This window comes from Dendroctonus ponderosae, unplaced genomic scaffold, assembly GCF_020466585.1.
Source record: "Dendroctonus ponderosae isolate FM_Combo_2020 unplaced genomic scaffold, Dpon_F_20191213v2 Dpon_F_20191213_1, whole genome shotgun sequence".
NCBI classification, from domain to species: Eukaryota; Metazoa; Arthropoda; class Insecta; order Coleoptera; family Curculionidae; genus Dendroctonus; species Dendroctonus ponderosae.
This window is the reverse complement of record NW_026017110.1, coordinates 4341279-4363890: the sequence shown is the minus strand read 5'-3', so window position 1 is coordinate 4363890 and position 22612 is coordinate 4341279. Positions and strand designations below refer to the sequence as shown.

General features: G+C 37.0%; 1 protein-coding gene across 1 annotated transcript in view; it reads left to right on the top strand.

Annotated features, from left to right (window-relative positions):
- The window catches only part of LOC109533338 (carbonic anhydrase-related protein 10), a 119445-nt gene that overhangs the window by 81071 nt on the left and 15762 nt on the right, over nt 1–22612 (top strand). The window contains exons 6-8 of the mRNA XM_048663412.1: nt 10030–10125; nt 16596–16662; nt 16717–16871. Of these exons, the coding sequence (XP_048519369.1) occupies nt 10030–10125; nt 16596–16662; nt 16717–16871 (318 nt within the window). The remainder of the gene's footprint in view (nt 1–10029; nt 10126–16595; nt 16663–16716; nt 16872–22612) is intronic.

The following is a 22612-nucleotide window of genomic DNA, read 5'->3' as shown; positions in this document are numbered from 1 at the left end:
TCGAGCTGGCCAGTTTAATGGGCCACCTCCACCTATTCACCTGCTCGGAAAATGTTCGTTTAGCCGAGAAGAACATTTCTAACCGAGTGCTTATAGGAGTATCCTCTAGTAATTCTTACAGCTCATGTTGTAGAAAATTTAAATAATTGTGGGTATTTAACCTACTTGGTAAAATGATCGGTCCTATCAAGATATCCCCTGTGACACCTGCCGATACATAGAATGAGAATCTATGTTGGAAGAACAACCGAACAACTCTCGGATTCTCGATGCTACAAAAATGAGTATTATGACTGCTGAATGTTTTGCCTATTGAAAAGGTTGCATCATCCTAACATGAAATACTTTTTAAATCATGTTGGTGGCTTAGAATCCAACGGAAAAATTCTGTACGTGCTGGAAAATCGTTGGCTCTTAAATCATGTACCCTTTACAATTCGAAAAGATGCAATTCTTGCATTTGAGTCATAAATTCCGATCTGAAAATATGATTTAAATTAAAACATGTGTTGTATGTATTCGTGCAATGTTTTTTATCATTTATCCTTTTTTTTAATTATCAAAAAAATTGTACGAAGATTTTCACTAGTTGTTTTTTTATACTCGGTAAAAGTAAAAATGCTCACAATGCTTAGATTTAGGGATATTGGTAATATTTTTATAAAACCGTGATATGTTTTAAGTTTTTTTATTTTATTTAAGATAACAAATTAGAGCTTTTTTGTACTTTCCTCCCCCCGCAAATTATACGCCTATGGTGAAATTCTGACAGTTTTAATTTCAGGTGTAGATTCAGCATATCAAAGTTACTAAAGTTCCTAAAACTTACGTTTTGAAGTTCAACCGTTTAGAAATAATTTGCAAAAAACCCTTGGAAGGACCCGTCTTCAAGGAGGCATAGTTGCGTTAGGGAGCATTTTTCGATGCATGCATGAGAGCAGGTTTCACTGTTTCAGTTTGGCCACCTAATTTCGGGACACCCTGTATATGCTTTTACATTTACTTTTTCTTCATTTGGTCCGCCAAATAGCTTTGTCAGATATTTTATACATTCCTCTTCCGATATTTTATTCGTTTCCTTTACTTCTGGTATTTCTTTTCTTTGTTGTCTTATTACTCGCCATATTTGTTTTTGTGTGCTATAAAAATCTCCTTCCAATCTCTTCGAAAACTTATCCCAATGCTCATTTTTTTATTTTCGGATTATTGAGTTGGTTTCATTGCGTGTTTCTCTGTATTGTTGGTATGTTTCTGGTGTTTTTGAGATCTATATTTAGAAAAAGCGTCTCTTTTTGTTTACATTTTTTTTTATTTCTTTTCTAAACCACGGTGTTCTATTGTAGGTTCCTTCAGAATTACTTTTGATTTCTCGTGTGCCCAGCGCTTCTCTAGCGGCATTCTCTAAGCTTTCTCTAATTATTTCCCAACTGCTATTAATGTTCTCGTTTATGTTCTCAGAATTTCTATCGAGTTTTTCGGCTAGTCTCCTTTGATAAAGATCTTTAGTTGATTCATTCCATAGTGCTTCTACGTTAATTTTTTCTGTTGTTATTGGTTATTTCTGCTTTCTTGGTTTTATTTTCAGGTTTAGCTTTCCCAGTAATAATTTATGTTTAGTTCCTATGTTCGTCGAATTTAATGTTCTAATAATAGAATATAAAGGAAAATCACTGATGTACAAAAATTAAACTACTATTAAAATACGGCGACAGGATTCCACATTTTATCAAAGTATAATTGTGATTTATTAGATACCTTAGAGTTATTGAGTTAAAACGCATTGACCGGTTAGAGCTGACCATCTTCCAACGAAAAATACTTAACGCACTCTAAAATCTCAATATTACTCCAGATAATTAATTTTCCCAAAGACAACTTAAGTGTACTTTTTCCCAAAACTGCGAGCTAGCCATTAATCTTGCGGCGGTAAACACTCAAATGCTCCTATTTGCTGGCACTTTTTTGGCAAATATTTGCGGATTTTATCGAACTAAAACGTGCAATATGGAGATTAGATCAGAGATTAGTAGTCTACTAATCTCTGATCATATAAAAAGTATGCTAAATGGAGATGCGCTTGAAGTGGCGTTAATGAGAATAATTTGCACTTTTAATGCGTCATGTATTTGTTTCCGGGGTGGTTAAAATTTCATTGGAATATTGACCGAAGCGATTGGGATTAGTGAAGGATTTTGAGGGTTGGTCTGAACTAAGTTGCTTTTGCCATTTATTACAAGGAGAATTCCAAGTCCTTAGAGTTTCGTATTAGTTTTTTGGTAACTAAATACGTTTTAATTAAGTAATAACTATTTCTTAGAAAGTTTTTTTTGGGTCCTGCAGCGCTCACTGTATAACAACTGACATCACTTGTTGACGATTAGGAATAATTTTTCATAAAACAGGAAACGTTTTGACAAATACACTTCTGCTCGCTGTATAATAAAATTTCCAACGATCAAGTCACCGTTCTAGGACGAAATCGCACGTCAAAGCGAGTGAAAAAAAAGCAGGTTTCTGATTAAGTTTTATGTGTTTCTGCAAAAATAAAATATAAGAAGGTAACCGTCTACAGTATAATTTCCGAGGATCTCGAGAAATGTGTCTCGCGGGTACGATTCTCATTTTACGGCCGTGCAATGTAACAAAGGGTGTTTTTAGATTTATAAGCTGGAAGGACCCCGGCATGATTTAATTTCGGTTGAGAAAGATTTTTTGACCCCCAGTGCCGATAGTGTAGTGCCTTAGGTCTGGCTAAATCAAATTGTAAATCCTCAACTGGGGACGCGATAATTAAACCATTTATATCGTCGACCACCGCACAGGAAAAGCAAAAGTTTCTTGGAGAAAGTTCTGAAATGTCACCCCGTGACGGAGAAATAGTGCACTAGTTTCGGAACTTTTTGCCTGCCTCGTCGTGAATTACGAACCTTCTGGGTAATTGCATTTCCTCCATAAACTTAGCCCAAAAACGAAAAAACAGATACATCTTGCAAAATATTACGGTTATCAAGATTTGCAAATTAAATCCCTATGTGTCAGTTTACTCAGAAATACCGCGGATTTCCATTAACTGCAAACTAATTAATTTCAATTGTCTAATTAGTAACCGCATACTCCAGTCCTGTATTTTGCGGGCTGCGAGATATATCATACACTCAGGACTCTATTTCCGTTGAAATTTCAACAACTCCCAGGTAGTTGCTTTGCACGGTTTGCGTGTTTAATTAGGGCGAAGATTCAGGCTTTTCTCCTCTATATCTAGAATTTTTTACCCACAGGGTGATTCAAAATTGGCGTCATTCCTTTTAAGGGGTAATATGGGCTCACTTGGAAGGTACGAGAAAAATTGTGAAATGTTTTTTCGATAATTTCTAGACGATTTTAACAGTTGAAAAGCGAATTTCAACTATGTTATTAAGCATTATTTTGAAAGTGTTCCATGTTTAATTGGAAGCTTATTGGAATATTTAAGCATTCAAAAAGACAAATTACGATTTTGCTTCAAATAACGAACAAATTTTATATTAAAAAAGTTCTCTTCTTCAATTTTTTGATGAAACGTCAAGCATTGCAGAACAACTGTCACTTTCCCAGGCACCAAATAAATACCGGCTACATTCCTACCACGTATGTAAGATCACATTAAAATGGATTACTAAACAGTGGTATAAATTGAGCAGGAGTTAATTATCCGAATACAAAAAGCTGCTCGAGAAGAGTGCGTAATAAGGTAATTTTAAATTAAACACAGGCACTTGTTTAGAGTTACAGACTCAAATGTATGTTTTCGTAACTTGTAAACAGATTAATAATTCGATTCGGTTATGAGTTTCGAAATAGGTTCGGTCATTCAACGATTCCTGCTGAATTTACCGTTTATCCTTGTCTATCTTATTGTCACTTTCTCTACTTATCCCTGGTTACCGGAGTTTTAAATAATTACGAAGCAACAGGTATTTACCTCATATTAATTAGGTAGATTACCTTGAAAACCATTGTTGCCGTTTTTCTAATATAGTTTTTTGCAAATTTCTCAGTTTTCAATAAGAATTTTTTTTTACTATTTTTTCTGTACTTCCAAAACACCGCCAGACAACACCTCCAGACGAATGGCGCCAATTTTGAATCACCCTGTATAGCTATTTCAAAAAGTCATCAAGGCGCACTGGACCTATAAAGTGTCTGTGGTTACTTGCAGAAGAGACACCAGTAATCCAACGATTAAAATTGTAAATATTTAAAAATTTTCTAAAATGACAAAAATAAAATTCAAACTAACTACTGCATTCCATCGGTTGTCTATTGCAAGCCTAGCAGCTCCATTTCTGGCAGAAATTAATGTTTTTTTTATGGTGTTCTACTGTATAACCGTGCCTGCACTAAACTTATTTCAATAGTTCGGCGAGAAATGTTCATATCGGAAATGTCGTCTTTGCTCTGTGGACCTGACTTATTGAATAAACAAACAGATTAAAATATTGGTCACATAAATTAAAATTCTCTTTTAAATGGAAGGCTCTTTGATGTATTGGGCGTAATTATTCAATGGCCGGGACTAGAGAACGGGAAAAAATAGTCCATAAACCGAAAAAGCCAGTGATCTTTAGAATTACTGAATTCTTGAGACTTTGCTTGGGCAGCAAAGGAACACCTTTCTAAATCTATGGAGACTGCACGACTCCCACAGTGTACATAAAAGTATTTTTTGGAGGAAAATAGCCCCACTATAGAAGTGGAAGAATATATGGGAACAGTGTATAAATAATACTGAAAATGTAATTGAAAATAATACAAATGAACCAAAAGACTCCATTAAAAAAATACCCAAAATAAATAAAAACATAAAACCCACGCTATGGCCCACACTATAATTATAATACTATCCCGTCTCCCGTCCTCGTATAAATGCCATTAAACAATATTTTTTCTGGGTATAATTCTATAAATATTCGAGGTATATCGAAACCCTAATGATGCATTGGTTCAGATTTGGGTTAATATCGATGTTGAAACAAGAATATTTTTTTTAATGCTAATGGCAGTCAATACACACATCAACGCCTTCCATTAAAGGAAGTGGATGTTGTAATTGCCAAGATTATTTTCCTGGACTTTTAAATATGTTTTCATTAAGTGCTTTACTACTCGGAAATGCCACTGATAAGTGATCAATCTGATTTTTTTCCTGATTAAATTTACGATATTTTTTTTAATGTAAACGGTTCCGAAATTACTGTGCGATTTTCATGGAATTTAGGGAGCAAAAGGGGCAATGGATTGAAATGTTCTGAAATGTAATTTGGAAAAAATGGTATCTCATGGAATATTTTGTACTTTTTTTCTTGAAAAACAAGACCATGTTTGTAAGAAAGCTAAATCTTTAAAACATGGAACGTTTAAATCGAACATTGTCAGCCAAATTCAGGTGTACATGTTTAAACTTCTCGCCCACTTAGCTCAAAATGTGCCTGTTATTGAAACTGTTATCAATTTCCAGGCAAAATCCAGCAGAACAACAACAATCAACCGGCTCAGTGTGGATGGAAAAGCGAATTTTATCAGGCAAAGGCCTCAATAGTATAAATTAATACCTCTCAGCTTTGAGCACATTGAAGCAGACGCACACATCGAATTCGGAATCAGCGACGCGACTACTCTTTGTGTCTTTTTGCATTGTGTTGCATTTAAATCGAATTCATAAGCTTTAGTTGGGCTGTGCGCTATTTGAAAGAAGCTGGGGCTGCATTGTTCGCATGCAGTTTTGTCAGTTTTGATAGTGGAGAGTTTTGCAGCGAGCACAAACAACTCCCGATAAAAGTCTCAGAGCTGAATGTTTCAGTTGCTGGCACAGGCAGAGCTTAGCTTTGATCCCAATAATATGGGTGCTTTAAAAGGTTTGCTTCTACAAAACAAAGCTGGCAGGTAGACGAGTATCTAGTGGTTCTTTTCAAGCATACAGCCACTGGGAAGCCTTAGTTTTAGCTGATTTTCCAATATACCCAAGTTGGAAATGATTTCGGATTAAGAGCGCAGTTAAATCTTGAGTTGGAAGCTTCAAAATTGCGAAATTTTAAGTGTTAAGGTCTTTCATAAATGGACCCAATGGCGAGTCTGTGTGCTTTACTTAGGATGTGAGAATGTTTTGAAAGCGTGTTTGCTTATTATTATTAGTGTTAAGTTTTCCACTATTTTGGTTTTCCGTGTTTTAAAGTTGAAGTGTTGCTCACAAATGGGCAAGAAGACTAATTTCTACACGCTCTATTTTGGATGTAATCCTTATCTAAAACCGACTCTGTGCGGTTTAGTGAGCATCAGATTAGAGTCTTTTAATTGGAAGCAAGCTATGCGTAACTCCGATTTACTTCAAATTTTCAGTATTTTAAATATTAAGTATCGCTCACAAATGAACAAGAACGAACTTCGAGATGCTCTATTTTCGACGCAACGATTTTTTTGAAACAGAGTTTGCTTGCTCGGTTTATTTAGCATCAACCCAAAGGCGTTTAAGTAGTGGAAAATTTAGCAGTACTCCAAAGTACAATAATTAAATATAATAAAATAAATTAAATAAACTTACGCAAATAAATACATAATTTTTAAATTTATATCAAGCAGTGAAATTTTAATTTGGGTTTTCCTATCATAAATATCGAAACTGTTCCCCTTTTGGAAAATTAGGATGATTTTCTAAAGCGTTTCTAATACAATGAAAAATTTTTGAATTTATGTATGTATTTTTTTGAATAACAGCTGACATAGTGACAATTTTTTAACGTTGGGCAATACGAAATTTCCTTCTTATTTAGTGATACGTTTCCCTACCACTGTGAAATAGGGACCTTATCTTCGGAGTCCACTCGAAATGATTATTGTGTTGCTGAGCATGTTCAACGGTATTTATGGGGAATCTATAATGTGCGCTCCCGCCTTTTAACTGTAATCGTTTTGTTACGGAGTCGATTCTGAATGAAGATTCGCCAAGAAATAATGCCCTTATCGTCCTAAATTATGTCCTCCTCGTCGAGGTAAAGAATATATTTCTTTTCGGGCATTCGAGGGCGAATCGTCGGAACTGGAATCGAAAATCGGATGCTTTATCAACCGAGACTTAAATAATGTACGACTCCGAAAAAAATCAGTTTAACGGTAATGAATGAAGTGAGGAAGTCAATTCTATCAATTACAATAATCAAAGTCCACAAAAACCTTGAGTAATTGGGAAATCACTTTGCCGGGAAGTTTTATGGCGAGACGGTTAAAAGGAAGGCGTTATAAATACAAACAAGTGAGCCGCAGACAATAATTGCATAAACTGAATAAAACAATCAGTAGAAATTCGCAAACAAAAAGTTTTTGAAGTATTTTTCAGAGTAGGAATGTTGTTGAAGGAAAAAACAACCATGTATGGCCTTGATATCCGGTTGGATATTTAATAAATTTCAACGGGTTTTAGCAGAATCTCGTACTCAGCAGCTGAAACTTTGCTGTAGCGAAAAAATCTGCAAAAGACTGATTGGATAAAGAAGGATTTACGTCTTTGATCTGCCGCGAAGCGTCTGAAACTTCTAACAAGATTTGCTCAATTCGTTTTTCCATCTAAATCAATGAGTATGGGCTGGTGAAATTTCGGAAAGCGGTTTTTTCCATCGTAAAGTCGTTGCGAAAGTGAAAGATCCCAAGGCATAAATTCGATAAAAATTATTTAACCCCATAGGCACTTTTTTGGGAAATCTCATAATCCGGGTTTTATTAAAGCCGCCCCCCAATTTATGCGATTTTCAAATTCTAAAGGAAAAACATGTTAAAATTCCCCGGGTATTAACGCAAAATTATTTAAACTGGATTAGAGCCCAGTCTGCAGCCGTCTCTCGGGCGTTTAAGTTTTTAAACTAAAAGATTATCAGGGAATATTAAGCCCATTTATCAAATCTGCGCCTAAACTAATTATCCTCATTGATAATTTCCAGATTCCTTCCCGAATTTTAACTTGGCTTGCCAAGTTAGTTGCCTCGAGAAAACCGTATTCCTTATTATCTGCTCGGATTAATTTCAGGAATTAGTTTAGTTTTTATCTGCCTCCTTGCCCGCATTGGCAAGGCCCAACTTATTTCGTTTAGAAAGAATTCTAATTAATATTAAAGAGATGCTGCAGATTTACAACCAAGTAGTAGCGACCAGGGCATAAGCGCTACAGTGTTTCAGCAAACTCAAAAAAATATTATTTAATTAAAACTATTTTAATTACTTAAGCGCTAAAATAAATGGAAACATTCTGGCATTTGCGTAGTAATGAATGAAGAAAATCTGCTTACGAAGTGAAATCACACTAGTCAAACCTAGCCTGGTCCAGCCAAACGAAAGGCGGGATTTTTGTAGAGATTTCGCTGCATTTAGTCCAGCGCCAGCGGCGTTTTTGAGTAGTTGAGTTGTATCGGTTGTTTGTCGGATCTTTACGCGACTTCGTAGTTCACCGCTCGTCGAGTTGAACACATAAATGATGAAAACTGGCATTCAATGTTAAATTTAACTAAATTGTAAGAAGAAACTACTTGTGAAATTTGTGAGTTAATTTATTTAAAAATTGATTTTTTTTTGAAATCTTGCTGAACAACTTGAAATATTTACCAGAATTTTATTCAAATATCTGTAAGTTGATTAATGTGTGCGAATCACTATTGACTTCTGCTTGCACCGGCTTTGATTCATTTCACATTTGAGCTCCTACACGAAGTTTTATTATTTGCTCGCAAGAAGAAAGCGTAATGAGCTGTGAACCAACCACACGTAGTTGAACCGAAGCGATTCAGCGTTTAATCAAACACCTCCGTTTTTCGGTGCTTGGGAAAATCACACTTCTCGTAAAATCATAATCCATTTTTGTACCTTTCTTTATTTTTGCAGTCTCCCTTTAGCCAATCACTTCTTTATTGGCCGCTCGAGAGCGCTCATCAAATTTTCCTCTCCGTCTGTCTCGATCTCTTCCGGCTCTGCCTTTGTAAAATGCCGAGACGCTCTATCGGATTAAGCGACACGTTTAATATAAAACTTTTCGATATTTTTGCTGTGTTTTTATCGTTGGGAATTTGTCGCGATTTCAAATTATCGTTCCCGGAACATGAGGCACGTTGCAATAGTCTATTTCAAAGGCTCAAAAATTGCCCTTTTTATATTAAAATATGCTTAGAAGGTTCCAAAGAGGTTAAAAGTTTAGTTGAAAATAATATCCCATTTTTTTTAGCGTTTTTCTATAGTTTCATGTACAAAGGCCGCTTTACATATTTTATGGCCTTTAATTCATAAGATTTCTTTTAAAAATCCCTATCGCAATCTTCATCACATATTATTACGATCAAGTGATAAAATTCGTATTAGCGCAATGCATTAACTTCAACTAGCGACCCTATCTGGCTCCTCCTAGTTCTAAACTTGATAATTTCTCCATTAAAGCGCACTTACCATTTGAAGCAGTATTAAAGCGAATTTTTCTCCTCAAAAATCAACCAAGAATCTCGTTGAATGTTTGAATAATTTGCGGCAGAGCTGCACTTTCCAACCACCACACATTCTGTTGGCATTAATTAAATGGCGCGGCGGTTATCTGCAAGATTCCAATTGCGGACGTAAGACCACAAATATCAATTAAGGCCGTGGGCTCACTCATAACTCACATTTACGGTTTTACTTGCATTCTCAACTGGGCAGGAAACGATCAGTGTGCTAAATAGAGATGCGGCTAGTATGTTTGCAGGAACAAACGGCCTTTCCATTAGCAACTATTTGTTTAATTAATGCCCTTCTATCGGTTGAATTTTTGCCATGTTAACATGCCTGCGAATTGTGGCAGAGAACAATCAAGTTGCCATATTCCTGCGTACGCTTAAATCAATTTTTCCCAAAATAGGAAAAATTCGGTACGAGTCAAAGCAGAAAATATATTCGCTGTTGCAACGAAAATAACATCGTCTGTCCAATTTCGCCCAACTCTATTTAGAGCTTATTTTGTCCATTTGCCAGTTTGTTTTGTTCCAGATTCAGATTTTCGGATTCAACTCGCAGCTTTACACGAATTTCTCCGAGGCCCTGCATAAGGCTCAAGGGATTGTCGTTGTCTCGCTGCTGTTACAGGTAAATGCCATTTTATTCACCTAATTGTTTTTCTCAATGTTGCACGACAAATCGCCCTAAACTATCGATTTATGACTCGCCGCAAACGGCAAAACCTATTTATTCGTAGCGAGTTGGAAACCTATACACGAATAGTTGTAATAACTTTCGAAAGGTGCATGTGGCCCGGAAATCGCCGTAATTAAAACGGAAAGCAATTAAGGACTTTTCATCCATTCAACCAAAGTGATGCATTATTAATAGGTTTCAATAGAATTTCCATAATGCAGCTAATGTTTGACGCTCGATACTTTTGGCGATTAGAAGAAAAAGAACCATGATGAAGCTTTATAGCTTTGACGCAATAGATAATAATTCAGAGTTTCCTAATTGTTGAACTTAACAGTTGAACTCCCTAGGTACTGATACAAATATTTACATGCCAACGCGTTCTCTCATTCAAGTTTTGTCACAAAACCCCACAATTTGGTACAGTTCACTTTACGACATCGGAATRATTTGTTYTGATATCGCTACAAGTTTTCTAGTGCGAATWGTTGACAAAAGGGTAGATACTGAGACATACTTTAACACTGCCCTTTAAATCTTCCAGAGCAACTATCTTTGAAAAWTAAATTGAAATTTATTTTTAAACGGTTTYTTCACACACTTCCAGTAAGCTAAATGGCTGTTGATTTCCGCCGGCAACGACGACACCGACCAGAAAAAAGACGAATTCTAAATGAAATAATTTTGGTTGATCCTTTCACTTGAATCGTAAGTGAAGTCATTGCAGCAAGAAATCATCAGTTTAAGCAGCAGATTTTTCATCCAAATGAAGATGCGCTCATTGACCTTGGTGTTGGAAGCGAGTTGCGTCTAAAAAATACATTCTACATAATCCACAATACAAATGAACTCTTCCGATCAACAGAGACAACGTAGCTAAAAGAAGGTACAATCTCCGAGAAAGATCAAATGAGTTTCGATTGGGAATGATTCAAGAAAATAGCTTTTTCAGGAGCAACTAACTGAACATTGAGAAACATCAAAATACATGAAGATGCTGATCAAGGAAAACAACGAGAAAACAAACCCAAACAAATGTCTAGGAAGCTGTTAAAGAGGTTCTAGTGAAAAAAATACAGTGGATCAAAACGTTAATTTTACGATAAAGAAAACGAGCATACAGTAAGGAAATAAAAATGATAGAGACCTATCGGATTCCAATAAAAGGAGTAAAACGGGAAAGTCTCCTTGGATATACAACATTCCCTCTACATTGCCCAGAAAAATGTATGAGAAATGTTAGGAAGCTGGAATATGAATTAATCGCATCCTTCCATCGACGGATCCAAGTATTAAGAAAGCGGAAGAAAAATGTACAAGTTTGATGGAAAGGCTCATTTGCAGTACGAAGACTATACCTTCTAAGGCTTCCAAAAGAAATGAAGCGGAATGTAAATACGAGGGAAATGCTGGATCTAAAAACATGCAAATATCTTCCATAGTTCCAGGTGAATCTTCGCTGAATGTAACTATGGAAGAAAACTGTACGCATAAATTCACAAGAGTCAAGCTACTTCAGACAGTCCTAAAAGTAATAAACAGAAGAGGAAATGTACCAGATGGTATTCCGAATGAACTAATTAATTTTAAAGGACACTTTATGCACAAACTAGGAAAAAAACCCACAGTCGGGAAGGAAAGCATTTCAGTTCAATTAGTCCAAAGGGATACTAAAATGGAAGTGAAAACTAACCTAGGAGGGTAACACTGATTTTTACGCTAAAACTGAAGACAATTGATCTGACAAAAGAAATTCCCAACAGACTAACAATTGATGCAGTAAAAAGATTAAGGCAAATAGGAGAAAAAGGGCAAAGTGCTTGCGAGTTCTTTGTAGATCTGATGCACGCATTGGATAGAGTTCGAACAGAGAAAACAGGATCTAATTATCCAGGCTTATCCATTTTATGCTTGGGAAAGTAAAGTAAAAAAAAAACAAAAAATATTCAGATGGAGGCGAAAATTTTAATTCAATATAAAGATTAAACCTTGCCATTATACGTGAAAAACAATATAATTTAAATGTCCTCCACGGGACCTCCCACAGGCCACAATACTTTTGAGGTAATTTTTAATGAAATTTCGGCACATTAGCGGTAATATTTCGGGCATAACTTCACGGATATTGGCTTTCAGTTGCGCAAGAGATCTGGTCTAACGTGTTATCTAACGGTGTTAATCTAACGGTGTTAAGTCGCAAGATTTTACGGGTCAATTGACATCACTCAAACACCTTATGCGCCTGAGGATTTTGAGAGCCCCATATACAGCTGTTCTGTTTATTCACGTAACCACCGAGCAAAAAATGAGCCTCATCGCTGAAGAAAATTCGGTTCCAAAAATTCTATCAACGGCTTGTGGCTCAATCACCCAATTTGCGTATGTTCTGCGTTGCCCATGGTCTTGAGGCATAAGTTATTGAGGCAGTTGGACTTTGTACGGATGGAGCTTCAAATCCAATTGCAAAATTCACCACAATGAGCCGTAAGACAAGCCCAAATGTTGAGCTCCTCCACACTTTGAGCAACAACAGCGATATTTTCAGCTGAACGAATGTTGTCTCATCACATTTTTCCACTGTGCTCGAAATTATTTGCTCTTGTGGTCGATTATGTCGACCGTAATCTGCTCGTAAAGCCCTAAACGGTGATACAGCAGAAGATTTATAGCAACGTTTTTATGCGTTCTTCGGCAGTTAAACGATCCATGTTCCAAAATGGCAAACCTTCAACTAAAACGAAAACGCTTCGGATAACGTTTACCTTTCACAGATATCAAATAGCAAGGTTTTACTTTCCCAACCTCGAATTGGATAACCCGTTGCAAAAGGGAGAATTTGAAGAAGAACAACATGATCCTGAGTTCATATCCTGCAGCTACAGGCTCTAGTATAGTGATCAAGAAGAGTAGCTGCGAAAACTATCGCTCTGAATGCCTGTACTGGCACTTCGTACAAAAAAATATATTTTGAAACGCCCAAAAGTGTACGTTCAACTAACCGAAAAAAAATTCAACTTATGTCCAATATTTTTATATGCCGATGCATCACAATCCTGGCCCTGCGTGACCCCAAAACTGGGAATTCTGCATGGTTCCAGAAAAGACGTTTTTTCACAAACGGCCAATTTCTCTTCAATAATTTTTTTTAGTACAATTTTTTTGTGGATATACGTAGTACATTCTTCTTGGACAAAGAAGTCTACTCCCCGTTTGAGCATTTGGGACTAATTTATAATACTGTTTTATAATAGTTTTCCTTATTTGGTTTTCCTAGAACCTTCATTCTCTATCAGTTTTGGGCACTCATTGCTTTCTCGTACATTCTGCCTAAGAAGATCAACATGCCAATTATATGAATTAAGTGCTTCTGCATTTTGGAGGAAACATTTTTTTGCAAACCAACTAGCGTAAACGCTCCCCACCCAAAGTCGCCTGGAACAACTGCCACAATATTTAAAAGATTGACAAAAACATAAAATTTCCATTTTTGTGAAACGCAATAAGGTGAATGAAAACTTGCGTGTTTGTGTAATAGGTCGCTAGGGTAAGGCATTAACTTATGTATACAATAATTTCACCACATTAGCTTAATTGCCTCATAGCAGACGGACGTAATATAGCTAAGTTGTAATAATGTATTCTGGTCGTCTTTTAAAAAGTATCTTGTTGTCGTGGACGTGTTAAAGTCACCCCACCTTGCAGCTTTAATTAACGAACATGCATTTAAGGTCTGGCAAAGATTCTATTGCAAACCAGATTTTTTTAGGTTCATTATTACAACGCAGTTCCACTGAACTTTGAACTTTCATCCAATCATTTTGGGGCTGGTTTGGATCCATCGTGTGCATTTTTGTTAGTACCTTAATTCCATCAGAGTAATTAATCCCTCTAATCAAGGGTCAAACAAATCACCAAAATAAAAACGTTCCACAACACATCAATCCGGACTAATCAGGTCCACCACTCGCTTGTTTGCAACTAATTCGGAAAATTGAAAAATGTCACGTATTTAAAACATTGGCGCGTCGAATTTTGTTTTCATCAAAACTCTTCGGTTTATTTGTGCATCTCTATCAAAATCGGGCTTTAGTTTTCGAATGAAAATTCCATTTAATCCGTGCCAATCAGAATTTTTAATATTGAAACATATTGTTGCTGTTCGCGGAGCGAAGGAAATGATATTGGCATTTTTCAAGAGCCGCAAGCCAGTTGAAACTATTATGATAAATTGAAAATGAGTCAACAATATTGCGCAAGAAAAAGCATCGGAAGTGGATGTTAAACTGCAAAGTTTGTTTTGGGAGTGGCAACGTACCATTTTTCAAGTGGCGATATTTCTCATTACTGCCGCCGTCAAATAACCATTAATTTCACGACGAAGAGGCAAAACAGCAACTTCTTGACTTTAACTTATAATCAGGCAGTTTCCCGGAATGTTTTACAATTACTCATTTAGTAAATCCGAGGATTTTGGTGCTTAAGATATGAGCCAGTTGTAATTGTTGCCAATTGTTTCAAAAACAATTAAACGGTGTTTTTCTGCTTTAGGAATTGTCCAACCAGCCTATCAACTTCTGCTAAACTCTCGGTTTATAATCGATTGAGTTCGGGTTAGAGCGAAAAGCTCCTCCAAACATATAGATCTGCAAACCCTTTCAGGGAATTAGAGACATTTGTTTTAAAACTTTTTCGTATTTCGAAAACAGGCATGTGTCTTTGCGTTGAACAGATTTATTAATGTGCTTGCAATTGAATGGGGTTTTAAGGAACATTTCGAGACTTTTCACTACATTCTAAATAGAGTTTTCGTTTCGATGAGGTTGAGTTTATCAATCGAGATTTTTTTTAATTAACAAAGTATTCGGATGTTGAGGCTTAAAAGGCGATGAGGTCATCTACCACGTATGCAATAAAGTTTGGAATCGGGCGGAATTGTGAAAATATTGGACTAAGTCTATACTAGTATAGAGGGTAAGTCAGTTTATAATGCCAGGGTATTAACGGTCAATAGAAAATCCAATTTGAAGACGAAAATGTTATGTAAATTTATTTTTACTTTTTTAAATAATTTACTTAAGTTTTAAGATACTGTTGTAAAATGAAAAAGTATAAGATACTGTTGTAATATTAACTGTAAGACTTTTACCCGCTCTAATTGTTCTGGAACAAATCTGAACTCCAGTTATATTTTTTATGCTTGAGGAACTGACAACAGGCTGGTCGACACTTTATTTCTTTGTTCAAGTGACTACATTTGCACATTGAAAACAACTATCCTGCAATCATATAGTTAGAGCAGCTGGAGGCAACCCTGCATGAAGCTTAAAAAAATGTCGCTAATTTAGCTCCTTATCTTTAGGAAGGATCATGGCTAAGACCGTCTAGGAACGATCTTTTCTCACTTTGAGTCTAACTTTGAAACATTTGTGCACAAATTAGTCCTCAAGTTCGCTAAATTACCAGAGATCTTGCTTCAGGCATCCCCAAGAGGSCCTTGATGCATAAGAACCTTCCTAAAATGTTAGCTTTACTTTCAAAGGTCGCTGTAAACTGACTAAGTTCTTTAAATGCGTCGTTTATTTTCTAARTAAGAATTGGACTTGAAACTAAAAAATCTTACTCTTGAGCCCTAGAAACGCCTGGATGCGAATATTTTACACTTCCACAGGAAATCTGATAGTTTAAACACACCCAGATTGGATTTGTTTAACAATATTCTTCCAATTATCAAAATAGGGGTSAAAAAATCGTACCAATGTGAAGAAACATCAAAGCACCTTCTTTCCAGGCTGTGCAGAATTGGACTRGTCAGAAGSTTGATGTGATCAAAAACTTATCTAAGTTAAGTCAACTTAACCGAAATATTCCAAAATAGGGTTTTACGAATGAATCCAAATAAACAGAGGCCCATCAAGGGCCCCCCAAACCGCCTCGTTTAATCATTGTAATCGTTCCAGTAAATGTAAAGAAAAATCCGAAACCGAAAATTAACTTGTAAATTAACCGAATCTTGTCGGTAACAAGAGACTCGTTACACCTAAGTGACTGTCTTCAAGCAAAAGAGCCAATCTCCCACTTCTTATGCAAATTGTACGGTAGTTTGGAGTCTCATCATGCAAATTTTTCTCTTGTAGCTACATCGGTTATAATTGGAATTTTATTTCGAGATTAAGGGACCGCTTAAGTTCGAACCGAACTTGGCGCAGTTTGATTCTATCACTTGTTATTCCAAAAGATTTTCGAGATAGTTCGCATTTGAGTGCAAAAACTTTTATTAATTAGGCGAGGGTGCGATGGGGTTAAACTAATTAAAACCTACTTAACTAGCGAGTGCAGCCAATGGGAAAATTTAACTTGAAAACTTTGCCTACACATTTTGCGGAACAAAAACTTACCTGCAACTGTTTGATTTTCTTTCGCAGCTGGGCGATCTCTCCAATCCGGAGTTAAGAATACTCACGGATCAGCTGGAGAGAATTCGACACGGAGGTAATTAGCATGCAGGCAAACTTGGCAAACATTGCGAGAGTTGTTGCTTTCCAGGTGATGAAGTGGAAGTCAAAAGGCTATCGGTGCGAGGGCTTTTGCCGGATACTGATTACTACATGACCTATGATGGATCAACGACGATGCCTGGTTGTCATGAAACGGTCACCTGGCTCATCCTAAATAAACCAATTTACATCACAAAACAACAGGTGAGTGCTAAATTTGTATATGTGTGAAAAGGGGCCTTCAAGCTATCAAGCTCAGGTTCCTTGCATTTTTGTTGAGCCAACTGGAATACTTTCAGCTTCTTTAGAGTCCAGTGTAGTCGTCTGTAGCTGTGAACATTTGAAATAGCTACTTACTTTAGTTGCCAAAGTGAATTTCCAAAAGAGCGATTGCAACTGAGTTGATTTTTTTGGTGTTAAACTATAAGAACACAACTGCGTTAAACCGTCATAACTTTAGAGTTTAAAATTGCTTTCGAGCCACCGGCGACATCGTCTGTTAATGAGACACCTGGTAGATTGGTGTCGGCCTAATTAATTCCCGAGCAAATGGATAAAGTATGAAAGTAAAACCTCCACAACTAATATTAATCGGCATACAGAAGGTACACACCTCCTAATTAGATTAGAGTTTGTCAACAGAGTAAAGGAGAAAATATAATATACTTAGGGCGTAAGCTTAAGCAATTTGTTAAAGTGCAAAGCCAAAGAAACGTGAGATTAGGATCACGAGCCCGTAAATTACCATTATTAATGTCTCCACGGCTATTCGCAATATAATTAATTTAGAAGTTTTAATTTTCAGCCTGAGAAGGCGACGCATTATTCATTGCCACCTTTGGTTAGCCTTAATGGCCGCTTTTCGGGGTCTTCCTGTTGCTTTCGCTAAGACGCAGGATTTTCAACAAAAAAAAGGCGGGTCTCAAGCACAAACAATGCAATCAACTAGTAAATTTATCAGTAGGCTGAGCGGCAAAAGCTGAAATGGCAGCAAATCTGTTTTCCATTATCTCCCATCAAAAATACGAATGGATTAATGCTGAATTGAATAATTCACTTATTGATCGGATTAAATAGAAATTCCGACTAAATTATATTGGAAATATGATTGCTGTTAGTTTCATGAATTAGCTCAAAGCTAAAATTATTAAATGTTCAGAAGAGTGCAAGAAGTGCAGAAGACGGAAGCTAAATTCAACCACAGAGCTTGAAAGCCCTAAAAACTCAAGAGTTTTAATAAATTCTGTTGGTTTGCTAAAGAGTCTAGGACTTAAATTTTGACTTCAGACTAAACAAAATTGTGCAGATCGATGTCAGTAATTCTATTTTGAACCATTTGTAATTATTGCCATTAAGATATTGCATTTAAGCCGATTTAAAATCGAAATGTTACTAATGAGTTGGTAAGATCCTTAGAGAAAGTTTAAACTACTGAGTATAATTCACATCAATCGACAAAGATTAATCAACCTCCATCAGCCACTAACAGCACACCGATTACATTCAGTTGGTGATAACAAATAGGAAGTATCAATTAACATTTGAAACTGGGGCCTGAATTATTCAAAATGCTATTGGTTGAATTGATGAGCTCGGCAAACGGAGCCGATTTATTATTTACCAATAACAGGAGTCTCTAATTTCCCGAAGATTGCTTTGAGTATCCATAGTATCGTACCTGACTTTAATTAAATTAGATTCAAAGCCAATGTATTAGTTTGTGTGAAAGGGCAATGTTCTTTCTGTTTCTGTTGCTTCCTTGGAAAACTTCTCGTTATTACTCGATGCTTTATTAACAGGGATTTTTATGACTTCAATTCAGCTGCAAGCAATAAGTTTTCACTAATTGAACGGCAATACAGAAAGCATTTAAGGGGGCAAAATTTATTTTTATGGAAGATGTCTAAATGGCGAGACTCAATTAGGCTGTGGAATTAAAAAAAACTCACAAAATGTTTGGGTTCGGCATTATTGATGAAAATATTTAGATCTTAAAACATGGAATTTGAAAATAAATGCGAGCATGTATAATATCAGACCTAACTTCTATTGGGAAAACTTTCCGGTGTTTAACATAATAAAATTTCGTTAAAGCATCTTCAAGTATCTGATTAAATTCCGTTTTTTTTGTCTATATCTATATCGGTTGGGTTTTTGAATCCAGTAGGTTCTTCTTGTATATTTATGATTTTATAATTTTGGTAGTTAAAACATTTAACGCTTCATTATCGACCTCTCACTCTGTCGACTTTGCTGTCGCTTCTATTTCTTTCCCTCCTTTGGAAATTTTTAGTTGCGCGACAAATTTTCATCTGCTTTCCATTCTTTCCCATTTAAATTTCATGCATATTTAGAGGCTGAGATCTTATGCAAATGGATTTTGGGAGTTTTCCACGATTATGGTACATAACTTTCTTTAAGTTTTCCACACCTTTCTCAACAGTTCTCTTCAGCTTCACCCGTGTGAATTCAAAGTGCTTTTCTTGGATCTTCGCTATTTGAGTTTGCAAAACGTTTTTCGCTTCTTCCTCGTCCTGTGCAGATTTCACAATCTGTATTTCCTTTCTTTGGAGCTTTTCTGTTGCGCGACATATAAACTTCTGCTGGTCATTCCTTCTCTTTCAACTTTCATGCATTTTTGAGGCTGAATTTGAATACAATTGGATTGTGGTCGCTGTAGATGTTAACATCAGGAAAACCTTTATTCAGATTTGACCTATTTGTTGATTTTCCAGTTTTCTCTGGCATTTCCACATCTTTGCCTAATGGTTCTCCTGAACTTCTGGGATTCTGTTCAGTTTGTAATACATTTTCGCTTTTATTTTCATCCTATATTCTCTATTCCTGATTTCACTTAACTTTTGTAAAATCGATGTCTTCTTCTTGCATCTTTGTCATTTTAGATAATAAAGCTTTCAGCGCTTCTTCATCGTCTTCTCCGTGTGCCGATTTTTCTATTGCTTTTTTTCTCAGTTGCTCATTTTATAATCTCCTGTTTGTCATCCTTTCTTTTTGAAGTTGCGGGCATCTCTTGAGCATAAAGTCTGCAACAAATGGATCAGGATCACTATAGATGTTAATTTCATTGCAGATTTTGCACCTTTGATGTCTTCTTCTTCATTCTTGATTTTAGGCGAATCGCCTGTTCAATTATGGTTCACTTGCGTGAAGCTATCGCTCCATCGTTACTTGGGGCGCCCAACGTCTCTTCGTCCCAATGGGGACTTGTCGCAAGCGATTCTCACAGGTCTGCGGTGGTCCATCCTGCTTATGTGCTCATTCCATTCCTTCTTCCTGTTTGCTACCCATTCACTGATGTTCTTGACATTACAGGCTGTTCTRATATCCKCGCTTCTCTCTCTATCCAGCAGTGTCTTTCCGGTGATTCTACGGAGTATTTTCATCTCAGCTGTCTCTAGGAGTCTTTTGGCATTCGCTGTTTTTGGCCTGGTTCCTGCGGTATATATTATCACTGGCCTCGCGACGTTTTGTAGATCCTCGCTTTAGTGCCCGTTCCCATACTCTTATTGCACCATATGGCATTCAGACAGCCAGCTATTCTAATTGCTTTTGTTGCTTGATCTCTCACGTCTGCCTCAATATCCCCAAAGCCGGAATATTCCACGCCAAAGTAGTTAAATTTCATTTTCTGATCGATTACTCTACCGTCAAGTTCCAGTTTGTATCTTAGAGGGGTTTTTGATGTTGTTAAGCACTTTGTTTTGGTCGGTGATATTTCCATATTTAGAGACTTGGCTGTCAGGTTGAATAAGTGTAATAATCTTTGTAAGTCATCTTCAATTTCTGCAATGAGAGCGACATCGTCAGCATAACACACTATTTTAATGTCTGTATCCCCCATTTTGTATCCCTTTAGCCCTTGAACACTTCGAACAATTTTTTGCATTATTAAATTGAAAATGGTAGGACTCAGGGTGTCTCCCTGACGAATACCGCTACCCGCTGGTATTGGTTGTGTGAGGTCTCCTTCTATTTGTGCTCGTATTTTATTGTTTGTATATATGTTCTCTATGGTTTTAATGAGTTTGTGTGGGATTTGCCTGCTGTGAAGGAGATGAATGTGAGAGAGACGTCTTTCAGCTGGACACGGTCAAATTCTCTAGTYAGATCAACAAAATATATAAAYGGTGGCTTGTTGTATTCAATCGAWTACCCGACTATTTGTGTTATAATGAACACGGCGCGCCGTCTGTGCAAAATCTTCCCGATCTGAATCCCTGTTGTTCGTCCGCCAACGATGTAASATTGTTGATTTTGTTCGTAATTACTTTAGTTGTTAGTTTTAGAGCAGTKTTTAAAAGGTTTATTCCTCTWTAATTTGATGGTATCCTCCTGTCTCCTTTTTTTGAACATTAGCACAGTAGTGCTGGTTCGCCATTCATCTGGGATTTTGTGTTGATATATAATTTTCTGTATTAAAGTTGTTAATTCTTCTGTTAGTCCTTGCCCACAGTATTTGAGCAATTCATTTTGTATACCGTCTTGCCCGGCGCTTTTTCTATTTCTTAGTTAACTCTGTAGTGCGTTATCTACGTCGGACGACCAAGACACAACACAACGCTGCAGACTACTAGGATCGCAACGGATGCCTATGCAGCATTTAATAAACTTCAAAGTACGGTAATGCTGCTTCTCGATATGGAAAGGGCCTTTGACACAGTTTGGCACACAGGCCTGCTGTACAAGTTGTTTGCCGTRCATTCACTGCCACTCGACCTAGTTTTCCTAATAGCGTCTTACCTAAAAAACCGTACCATTCAGGTGAAAGTGGAGAATTCCACTTCTGCCAAAAGMTGCATCGCGGCAGGAGTACCACAARGTACAGTGATTTCGCCKTTRCTGTATACATTGTATACAGCAGRCATTCYAAAACTTYCCACTACAAAAATAKCACAATACGCTGATGATACGGCTATTTACGCTTCGTCTTTTTATGCTCAGGCTCCGAAATCCCGCATTGCACATCACCTGAGTTTATTGACGGTGTATTTCGACAAATGGAAACTTAAAGTGAATCCCAGGAAGACTGAACTTATTATCGTCTCGCGCAAATTCACTAACAATAAAATCCTATCGCCACTCATGGTCCAAAATATTCCAATCAAGCCAGTAAAAGAGGTGAAATACCTGAGATTCAAGCTAGACGCCCGACTCCATTTCAACAAGCATGTTGACCATGCTATACAAAAGACTCTCATGGCCCGAAGAAAGTTGTACTCTCTTCTGGTGCCAAATTCATTTCTGTCACCTCGAAACAAACGTCTGCTCTACACGTCCACCATAAGGCCCATACTGACTTGCGGCTCCCCTATCTGGCACTCTGTCTATGATTCCACGTGACGGCGGGTTCAAAGGACCCAAAATAGGTTCCTGAGAGGCGTTCTATCTGCTGACAGATACGCCAGAATAACCGAAATGCACGAAGCTACAAGGATGGCCTATATAGCCGACTATATAGATACCATCGCTGCTAAATTTTATCATAGCGGAGTGCAAGGCTCAGTCCTTACGCGAAATATCACCCAAGTTAGAGCAAACGATCGCCCAACCCATGGTCCCCTGTATAAGCGACTTCCCATATTTTATGAAGATTTTGTCCCTGGCAGTACGTGACGACAAACAAACATTGCCTGCCAGATGCCGGGGGCGGATGGATTTGGTCATCTGGTTGAGACTGTCGGCGGTTAACACCACGGCTGACAGTATCAAACTTAAAGGTCGAAGCAAAAGGGGTTTTTGGCTTCCCTTCAGGAAGACCTTTTTTCCTTATTGAATGCCCCTTCCCTTAACACCTGGCCAGGCATGGGAGGGTCTCCTGAACTTGACTCTTGTTTTAACTTTGTTTTTGCGTATATGAATGTGAATGTTTAATAAATTTTTATCTATCTATCTCTACGTCGGATGTATTGATCGTGGCATCTTCG